Here is a 10,932-nt window from a genome sequence, read left to right on the forward strand (position 1 = left end):
AAACGGGATGTAACCAGAGTGTGGACTACCGTGGCCAAGTCAGACTTCCCAAGGTACGGGCGCAGTTATATATTACATGTACTGTAATATTACTAATAATATTGCAGTATATCATAATATTCTATATTATATTGTATTAAAATTAGTGTATATTAATAACACAATGTAATACAATATATTTATAATACAGTATATTTAATAATATAATCATATATTACATGTAATACTAATAATATTGCAGTATATTATATATTATTATGTTGTTTGTTGTTCACTCGTTCAGTCGTCTCTGACTCTTCGTGACCTCATGGACCAGTCCACGCCAGGGCTCCCTGTCGGCCGTCACCACCCCCAGGGTCTCCTTCAAGGTCAGTCCAGTCACTTCAAGGATGCCATCCATCCATCTTGCCCTTGGTCGGCCCCTCTTCCTTTTTCCTTCCACTTTCCCCAGCATCATTCCCTTCTCTAGGCTTTGCTGTCTCCTCATGATGTGGCCAAAAGACTTCCACTTTGTCTCTACTCTCCTTCCCTCCAATGAGCAGTCGGGCTTTCTTTCCTGGAGGATATAATATACTGTATATTGTATATTATATATTACATGTAATATGACTAATAATATTGCACCATATTATAATATATTATAATTATATTGTATTATTACCATATTGTTTCACATTATATTGATAATTATATAACATAATATACTAATAATATAATATAAAATAATTGTATGTATTACATGTAATATGATTAATAACATTGCACTATATATTATAATGTATTATTAGAATATTGTATCATATTATTTTGATAAATATATAATGTTATATACTAATAATAATATATTATATATATTATTGTATGTTATATATTACATGTAATATGACTAACAATATTGCACTATATTGTAGTATATTATAATATTATAATTATATTGTATTACTAGCATATTGTTTTACATTACATTGATAATTATATAATGTAAAATACTAATAATATAATATATAATTGTAAGATATATATTACATGTAATATGACTAATAATATTGCACTATATATTATAATGTATTATAATATTGTATCATATTATATTAATAATATATAATATAATACAGTATACTAATACAATATAAAATATGACTAATAATATTGCAATATATTATGGTATAATTATATTGTATTATTAGAACATTATATCATATTGATAGTTATATAATGTAATACAATATACTAATAATAATACAATATAATATATATATTACATATAATATGACTAATAATATTGCACTATATTATATGATTTCTTGTTAGAATATTGTATCATATTATATTGATAATTATATAATATACTACTACAATGTAAAAATTGTATATTATATTTTATATATAACATAACTAATAATATTGCAGTATATTATAGTATAATTATATTGCATTATTATTAGATGATATATTTATAATTACATAAATAATATACTAATAATAATACAATATAATATATATAATAATTGTATGTAATATGACTAATAATATTGCACTATATTATGTAATGTATTCTTGTTAGAATATTGTACCGTATTATATCGATAATTATATAATGTAATACAATATACTAATACAATATAAAATAATTGTATATTTTATATGTAATATGACTAATAATATTGCAGTATATTATACTATAATATACTGCAATATTATTAGTCATATTACATATAAAATATACAATTATATTGTATTATTATTAGAATATGGTATCATATTGATAATTATATAATATAATACAACATACTAATAATAATACAATATAATATATAATAAAATGATTGTATATTGTATTTTACATGTAATATGAGTCATACAATTGCACTATTGCACATTATATTGTATTATTATTTGTATATTGTATTACACTATATAATAATTGTATGTTGGTCATTGTTCTGCTCCCAAGAAGGAAACGTCAAATAGCTTGCCATTTGTCCTGAACCATGAGCATGAAAACATAGTAGTTAAAGTGGCTTCAAACTGCATTAATTTCAATGTAGATGCACCCTTAGTATCTACTTCCAAGCAGTGGAACTGTCTCCCAAAGAGGCCCAATTGATTAGCTGTCCCTGATGGTTTCTTGTCTGGAGTTCCCCTGTCTTCTTTTCCTAGCCAGACAAAGATCAATTATCATCCCAGGCAGACCTTCAGCTTTTAATTTCACAGAGCCTTCTTCCTTCTATCCTTCCAGAGAAGACAAGGCAACGAATACAGAACCGGAGTGTCCACACTGCCACATTTTCAAGAGCTCTTTGCCCGCATTAGGACATATATAATACGATTTGTAGACAGAGGCAAGGTGATTCCACTATAAAAAATGGCTGCCAAACAAGACCCAAACAGTGTATTGTCGAAGGCTTTCATGGCCAGAATCACTGGGTTGTTGTTATGTTTTCCGGGCTGTCTGGCCATGTTTTTTATGTGCTTTTATGTTTTTTATGTTTTTTATGCTTTTAACTGTATACTGTTGATTGTTATATTATGTTGTAAACCGCGTTGAGTCGCCGGCTAGGCTGAGAAACGGCGGTATATAAATATAGCAAATAAATAAATAAATAAATTCTAGAAGCATTCTCTCCTGACGTTTCTCCCACATCTATGGCAGGCATGCTCAGAGGTTGGGAGGTCGGTTGGAAACTAGGGGAAATGGGGTTTATCTATCTGTGGGGTGGGAGAAAGAACTCTTGTCTGTTGGAGGTAGGTGTGAACGTTTCCATTGGCCACCTTATTTATTTATCGTGTCATCCGCAACCAGAACATTGTATTATTGTATTATTTATCGTGTCATCCGCAACCAGAACATTGTATTATTGGCCACCTTGATTAGCATTTAATGGCCTAGCAGCTTCAAGGTGTGGCTTCTTACTGCTTGGGGGAATCCTTTGTTGAGAGGCGATTAGTTGTCCCTGATGGTTTCTTGTCTGGAGTTCCCCTTTTCAGGAGACCCAAACATCCCATACAAAATCTCCAAACACTAGCAGAAAAGAAAAACCTTCTCGCCATTTCAGCAAGCCACAGACCAAATTTTCCAAAACAGTCCCATTTTTAATTTAAGCCCAGCGACATCTTCAAACATATTTAAAAAGGCGTGAGAATATCCCATTGGGTTCCTTTCCATCTCCTTGGGCAGCGAGCAGGCCTTCTTCTCCTCTCCTTTTGGCTAAAGCAGCTAAGGACTTGAACGTCCTCGGCTCGTAGATCGCCAGGTCGGCCAGCGCTTTCCGGTTCAGTTCCACTTGACACTGAAATGACAAAGGGGGGAAAGTTGGCAGTCGAAACCCCTCAATTATAATATGATAATATAATTATAATATATACTAGCTGTGCCCTGCCACACGTTGCTGTGACCTGTAGTAAGAATTTTCGAAGTAGAAGTAGATATCTGGACCTACCTATTCCTTCCCCCCTTTTTCTTCCCCTTTCTCTCCTTTCTTCCTTCTGTACCTCTTTCTTTCATTCCTTCTTTTGCTCTTTGGTTTCATCCTTCCTTCTCTCTGTCTTTCCTTCCTTCCCTCTCCCTTTCTCTACTTCTTCCTTTGTCTCCTTTCTTCCCTCCCTGTTTCCTTCCTTCTTTCATTTTTGATTTCCTTTTCTCTTTCCTTCTTTCTTTACCTCTTTCCTGCCATTCCTCCCCTTTTTCTTTCCTTTCTACTTTCTCTTCTTCCTTCCTTTGGTACCTGTTTCTTTCCTTCCTTCCTTCGCTCCGTTCCTTCCCTCTTTCTTTCCTTCCCTCCCTCCCTCCCTCCTTCCTTCCTTCCTTCCTTCCCTCCTTCCTTCCCTCCTTCCCTTTCCTCTTTCCTTCCTTCCTTCCCTCCTTCCTTCCTTCCTTTCCTCCTTCCTTCCCTCCTTCCCTCCTTCCTTCCTTCCTTTCTTCCCTCCCTCCCTCCTTCCCTCCCTCCCTCCTTCCCTCCCTCCCTCCTTCCTTTCTTCCTTTCCTTCCCTCCCTCCTTCCTTCCTTTCCTCCTTCCTTTCTTCCTTTCCTCCTTCCTTCCCTCCCTCCCTCCCTCCTTACTTTCCTCCTTCCTTCCTTCCTTCCTTTCCTCCTTCCTTCCCTCCCTCCCTCCTTCCTTCCTTCCTTCCTTCCTTCCCTCCCTCCTTCCTTCCTTCCTTCCTTTCCTCCTTCCTTTCTTCCCTCCCTCCTTCCTTCCCTGATTCCTTCCTTCTCCCTTTCCCTCCTACATTACTTCCCTTTCCCCCTCCCTTTTCTCTCCTTCCTTCCTGTCTGTTCTCCCACAATACTATGATAGAGTCCCTTCTAACTCTATTCTATGAGTCTATTAATATAGTAATATTTTGAATTTAAACATATTTTTGTGGGGGTTTTTTTCAGTGATGGTCATTCCTTGGATTGTGAGGAGTTTTGTTGCCAAATTTGGCATCATTTGGCCCAGTAGTTTTTTTGTTTTTAAGGTACTCATTACGCACAGAGCATTTATATATATATATATATTTAATTATAATATTATAATTTATAATATTATAATATAACTAGCCTTCCCCTGCCATGCGTTGCTGTGGCCCACATGGGGGTTGTGTGTGGGAGGTGTGGTCCAATTCTATTGTTGGTGGAGTTCAGAATGCTCTTTGATTGTAGGTGAACTATAAATCCCAGAAACTACAAATCCCAAATGTCAAGGTCTATTTCCCCCAAACTCCATCTGTGTTCATATTTGGGCATATTGAGTGGTCCAGATCCATTGTTTGAGTGCTCTCTGGATGTAGGTGAACTACAATTCCCAAACTCAAGGTCAATGCCCACCAAACCCTGTTGGTCGTGGGAGTTCTGTGTGCCAAGTTTGGTTCAATTCCATCATTGGTGTGGTTCAGAATGCTCTTTGATTGTAGGTGAACTATAAATCCCAGAAACTACACCTCCCAAATGACAAAATGATTTTTTTTGGGTGAAGGACACACATTGGGTTGTTAGGTGTCTTGTGTCCAAATTTGGTGTCAATTCCCCCAGTGGTTTTTGAGTTCTGTTAATCCCACAAACGAACATTACATTTTTATTTATATAGATTTGTTATTGAACTGCTAGGTAGGCAGAAACTGGGCTAAAGGCATTAAGGCCCCGCTACTTTGTTAGGGCCAGAAGAAACTGTTATCCAGGCTTCTTTTCCGGCCTACAAGGCAAGATTCACTACAAATGGCCTTGAAGTAGAAGAAGAACAGGTTACCTTATAAAGGCCGCTCATGAAGACGTGGTACTGCACACCGTGTTCAAGAGATGCGGCTTCAATCCTGGTCTCCCAAAGCTGGAAACAGAAACAGGGAATGAAGAGCAGTATTTACCCAGGCTGCAATGTTACAAGGACTGCACTCCAATTTCAATCACCTTTGGCCAATTGGAAACTATACTTTTATTTTAGTACATTGGGCCATTTATATCCACCCGCTCAAGTTTCATCTGTGAGTTTCATTAATTTCATCTATGCTGATGATCGTGCCACCACCACCCAAACAAGGAGTTTTGAAACGGTTGAACAGAAGCTCTCTGAAGCTTTAGGTGCTCTTACTGCCTATTACAGGGAAAACCAGCTTGCTCCATCAATGTTTTGCATTTACACAAATGATCAGCCACTGCCAGAAGGGACAGTTTCATCTATGCTGACGATTGTGCCATCACCGCTCAAGCAGAGAGATTTGAAATGGTCGAACAGAAGCTCTCTGAAGTTTTAGGTGCTCTTACTGCCTATCACAGGGAAAGCCAGCTTGCTCCACCAATGTTTAGCATTTACACAAATAACCCGCCACTGCCAGAAGGGACAGATGTTTCAGCTATGCTGACGATCATGCCATCACCACTCAAGCAGGGAGTTTTGAGATGGTTGAAGAGAAGCTCTCCAAAGCTTTAGGTGCTCTTCTGCCTATTACAGGGGAAACCGGCTTGCTCGATCAATGTTTAACATCAACACAAATGACCAGCCACTGCCAGAAGGAACAGAGAGTTTCATCTATGCTGATGATCACGCCATCACCAGGCTGTACTGGGACAATTGCAACAATTTTTGGATGACACAGCCGGCCTGGACCCTTTCCAGTCAGGTTTCCACCCTGGCCATGAGATGGAGACAGTCCTGGTTGCCATTACGGATGAACTTCATTGCCAGTCTGATAGCAGCGGATCGGTGTTACCGGTACTTCTTGACCTTACGATAGCGTTTGACACCATTGATTCACCATTTTGCCATGTCTGGAGTTCACGGTCAGGCCCTCAATTGGTTCAACTCCTTTCTCTGAAACCGGAGTCAATGTGTGAAGTATATGGATCAAGTCTCCGAAAGATCACCCCTCCCTCCTGTCCTTTAGAAGGATGGTCAAACCTTGGCTGTGGGACCAGGCTTTCGGGACAGGGCAATAAAGTGGCAATAGGAAAGATGACCAGGCCATGAATGTTTGCCGTCAATGAATGTTTGCCGTGTATACGCTGTGCTCCGCCCTGAGTCGCCTTCGGGGTGAGAAGAAGGGCGGAATATAAATGTTTTAAATAAATAAATAATAAGTAGTAGTATTATACAATATTATAGATATATTTATTATTATTAGTATTCTACGATATGTACATTGACATATCTTTGTCCCTAACAGTTCAAAGAGATGCCTAAGCCTATCAGTCTAACAACTGAGGAACCTAAGCGCCATGCCAAGGGCAGTTCTCCATGTCCCTTTACCTTTCTCATGTCTCTCTTCTTGAGGCACCGGGCGTTGGTTGCATACACGAAGGCCCTCCGCACAGCCCGGACCGCCAAGGCGTAGCACCGGTTCTTCCTTCCCCGGAAATGCTGGAAGAGGAAAAGGAAGAGAGATGGAAGGAAGGAAGGCCAACAAGGGAAACAAGCCCCTTTCTTTCCCCGCGAGGCCTAGCTTACCCGGGCATGCTGAAGCACCTCGTGCTTGCGCCAGAAGCGGTCGGTCAAACGACTCCGGAGCCACAAACTGGAGGTTAGGAACACCATCTTGGAAAAGGAAAAGGAAGTGCTAAATAAGAGGCGGGCTTTAGGACCACGCGGAGCGCCCGGCGACGCCTCCTTCCCGGGAAGACAGAGCGCCAAAGAGGACGGCAAGGCAATGCTCGCCCCTACACTTCCGATCTCATTCGCCACTCTGTTGACCTGGACGTCTCTTAAAGAGACAGGCCGCTCTAAGGCCCCTTCTACACTGCTCATGATCAAAGCAGATAATAATAATAATAATAATAATAATAATAATAATAATAATAATAATAATAATAATAATAATAATAATTTATTTATACCCCGCCACCATCTCCCCAAGGGACTGGGAGAGGCTTACATGAGGCCAAGCCCAACAACACATCAATAAAAACAAAAAGCAATAAACAGAAAACAATAAATACAATACAATTAACATAAATCACATATAAACAATAACCAATAATCCTCTTGATCTGCTATGAAATTGATTAGGTGAGTCTACACTGCCATATAATCCGGTTCCAGTCGGATAATCTGGGTTTTGCATGGCAGTGAAGAAGGTTGGAGCTGCTGAGCTGCTGAACTTGCTGACCATGGGACTTTTGGATACTGTTACATTTTTCACACCTAGAGAAGCAGAGAGAGGAGCAGACAAAGAGGTCTGGAATGTGCTTCAAGGTCGCAGGTCCAAATCCGTGGAGCACGGTGAGCTCCCGCTGTCAGCCCCAGCTCCTGCCAACCTAGCAGTTCGAAAACATGCAAATGTGAGTAGATCAATAGGTACCACTCCGGCAAGTAGGCAACAGCACTCCATGCTGAGCCTGGGGCTTTTGGATACTGTTACATTTTTCACACCTAGAGAAGCAGAGAGAGGAGCAGGTCTGGAATGTGCTCTTGCTTCAAGGTCGCAGGTCCAAATCCGTGGAGCACGGTGAGCTCCCGCTGTCAGCCCCAGCTCCTGCCAACCTTGCAGTTCAAAAACATGAAATGTGAGTAGATCAATAGGTACCGCTCTGGCAAGAAGGCAACAGCACTCCATGCTGAGCCTGGGACTTTTGGATACTGTTACATTTTTCACGCCTAAAGAAGCAGAGAGAGGAGCAGACAAAGAGAAGATCTGGAAAGTGCTCTTGCTTCAAGGTCGCAGGTCCAAATCCAGGGAGCACGGTGAGCTCCCGCTGTCAGCCCCAGCTCCTGCCAACCTTGCAGTTCAAAAACATGCAAATGTGAGTAAATCAATAGGTACCGCTTCTGTGGGAAGGCAACAGCACTCCATGCTGAGTCTGGGACTTTTGGATACTGTTACATTTTTCACGCTTAGAGAAGCAGAGAGAGGAGCAGACAAAGAGAAGGTCTGGAATGTGCTCTTGCTTCAAGGTCACAGGTCCAAATCCGGGGAGCATGGTGAGCTCCCGCTGTCAGCCCCAGCTCCTGCCAAACTTCCAGTTCAAAAACATGCAAATGTGAGTAGATCAATAGGTACTGCTTCTGTGGGAAGGTAATAGCCCTCCATGCTGAGCCTGGGACTTTTGGATACTGTTACATTTTTCACACCTGAGCTGGGCAGATGCTTGCAGAGAAGCAGAGAGAGGAACAGACAAAGAGAAGGTCTGGAATGTGCTCTTGCTTCAAGCTCTCAAAATCCACCACTCGCATAAGCGACACATTTTAAAGTTCTTGATGTTCTGGAAGACGTCGTCCAAAACCTAAATGTTCTTGAACTCTTCTCTAGGAAAAGGATTAGGATTAAAAGTTGCGCCATCTGCTTGGCGCTAACCGGATTTGGCTTTATAAACACAAAGCCCATTATAATTTTCTTTCTTATTGACAGTTCATGCCCCCAAGCTCCTCATTGATTTTGTCATTTGGGAGTTCTAGTTGCTGGGGTTTATAGTTCGCTTACAATCAAAGAGCATCCTGAACTCCACCAACGATGGAATTGAACCAAACTTGGCACACCAAACTCCCATGGCTAGTATGAAAATACTGGAAGGGTTTGTAGGGCATTGACCTTGAGTTTGGGAGTTGTAGTTCACCTACATCCAGAGAGCACTGTGAACTCAATGATGGATCTGGACCAAATTTGGCACGGATATTCAAGATGCCCAAATGTGAACACTGGTGGAGTTTGGGGAAAACAGACCTTGACATTTGGGAGTTGTAGTTGTTGGGATTTATAGTTCACTTACAATCAAAGAGCATTCTGAACTCCACCGACAATGGAATTGAACCCAACTTGACACACAGAACTCGACAACCAACAGAAAATACTGGAAAGGTTTGGTGGGCATTGACCTTGAGTTTGGGAGTTGTAGTTCACCTACACCCAAAGAGCACTGTGGACTCAGTGATAGATCTGGACCAAACTTGGCATGGATATTCAAGATGCCCAAATGTAAACACTGGTGGAGTTTGAGAAAAATAGACCTTGACATTTGGGAGTTGTAGTTGTTGGGATTTATAGTTCAGTTACAATCAAAGAGCATTGTGAACTCCATCAACAATGGAATTGAACCCAACTTGATACATATTACTCCCACAACCAACAGAAAATACTGGAAAGATTTGGTGGGCATTGATTTTGTCATTTGGGAGTTGTAGTTGCTGGGATTTATAGTTCACCTACAATCAAAGAGCATCCTGAACTCCACCAACGATGGAACTGAACCAAACTTGGCACACCAAACTCCCATGGCCAGTATGAAAATACTGGAAGGGTTTGGTGGGCATTGACCTTGAGTTTGGGAGTTTTAGTTCACCTACACCCAGAGAGCACTGTGGACTCAATGATAGATCTGGACCAAACTTGGCACGGATATTCAAGATGCCCAAATGTGAACGCTGGTGGAGTTTGGGGGAAACAGACCTTGACATTTGGGAGTTGTAGTTGTTGGGATTTATCGTTCACTTACAATCAAAAAGCATTCTGAACTCCACCGACAATGGAATTGAACCCAACTTGACACACAGAACTCGACAAACAACAGAAAATACTGGAAAGGTTTGGTGGGCATTGACCTTGAGTTTGGGAGTTGTAGTTCACCTACACCCAAAGAGCACGGAGAAGAAACGGACCATGACTACACAGTACAATGTCTGAGGAGTCGAACATGCACCCCCTAGTGACACCTTCTGGGACCGACCCTCGAGGAAGGACCGGAGCCACTGCAAAGCAGTATCCGGAGACCCATTCCCACGAGGCGTCCCAGAAGGATACCGTGGTCGACGGTATCGAAGGCCGAAGAGAGATCCAGTAGAACCAACAGGGACACACTCCCCCTGCCTTTTTACCCTGCTTATGTATAGTTGGATTGATTGGTTATTTATAGCTATCAATCAATGTTGTTTGCACCAGTTGAATTGCTTTTTCAGCTCAATTGTTTGGCTCAACCTCTTCCTGGAGGAGGGGAGTGCTTCCCTTTTTTCATTCTGCCATCAGAGTTTCTATCAGATAGACGTGAGTAAGACTTGGCTCTAAAAGCCCCTGAGTAAATTCCCTCTCAGCACCAATTCTGAGGTTTTTTTACCCTTGAGACTTATACTTTATGTTCAGACCAACCTGAATGACATTGGGAAGTCTCAAGCGCCTTCAGACCAGTTCATTTGGCACCAGAGGAAGACCCTGTGTCTTCAAACATAGGCCATCTGGACTGGGGTTGTGGATTGCTCCGGCATTTACAGCCATTGAGGAAAGAGGAAACTTGGAAAAGCTTCTCAGCTGCAAACTCCTTGGACCCAGAACTAACTGAGACTGTAATGTATATTTTCCTTCACCCCTCTGAAACTTCCAGCTTATTGCTTTAAAGAGATAACTCTTTGTGAACAATAAAACTTATTTTGAGTTATCTACTGTGTTTGGGTCTTTGAGAGTTCCAGTTTCCTAAAGGAGGGCAAGAAGCAATCCCCTGGGGAAAGATGTCACGTCCATGCCTCTTTCATTAAGAGCTAT

At 40.9% G+C, this 10,932-nt stretch overlaps 1 protein-coding gene across 1 annotated transcript; it reads right to left on the reverse strand.

Annotated features, from left to right (window-relative positions):
* Positions 1–3,072: 3,072 nt before the first annotated feature.
* On the reverse strand, positions 3,073–7,062 carry MRPL20 (mitochondrial ribosomal protein L20). The gene is made up of 4 exons (XM_060758954.2): positions 6,918–7,062; positions 6,720–6,830; positions 5,226–5,303; positions 3,073–3,290 (listed from the first exon to the last, which is right to left on the reverse strand). The coding sequence occupies exons 1-4, from the start codon at positions 7,002–7,004 to the stop codon at positions 3,117–3,119; spliced, it is 450 nt and encodes a 149-aa protein (XP_060614937.2). The 5' UTR covers positions 7,005–7,062; the 3' UTR covers positions 3,073–3,116.
* Positions 7,063–10,932: the final 3,870 nt, after the last annotated feature.

This window comes from Anolis sagrei, chromosome 13 (genome assembly GCF_037176765.1).
Source record: "Anolis sagrei isolate rAnoSag1 chromosome 13, rAnoSag1.mat, whole genome shotgun sequence".
In the NCBI taxonomy this organism is placed as follows: Eukaryota; Metazoa; Chordata; class Lepidosauria; order Squamata; family Dactyloidae; genus Anolis; species Anolis sagrei.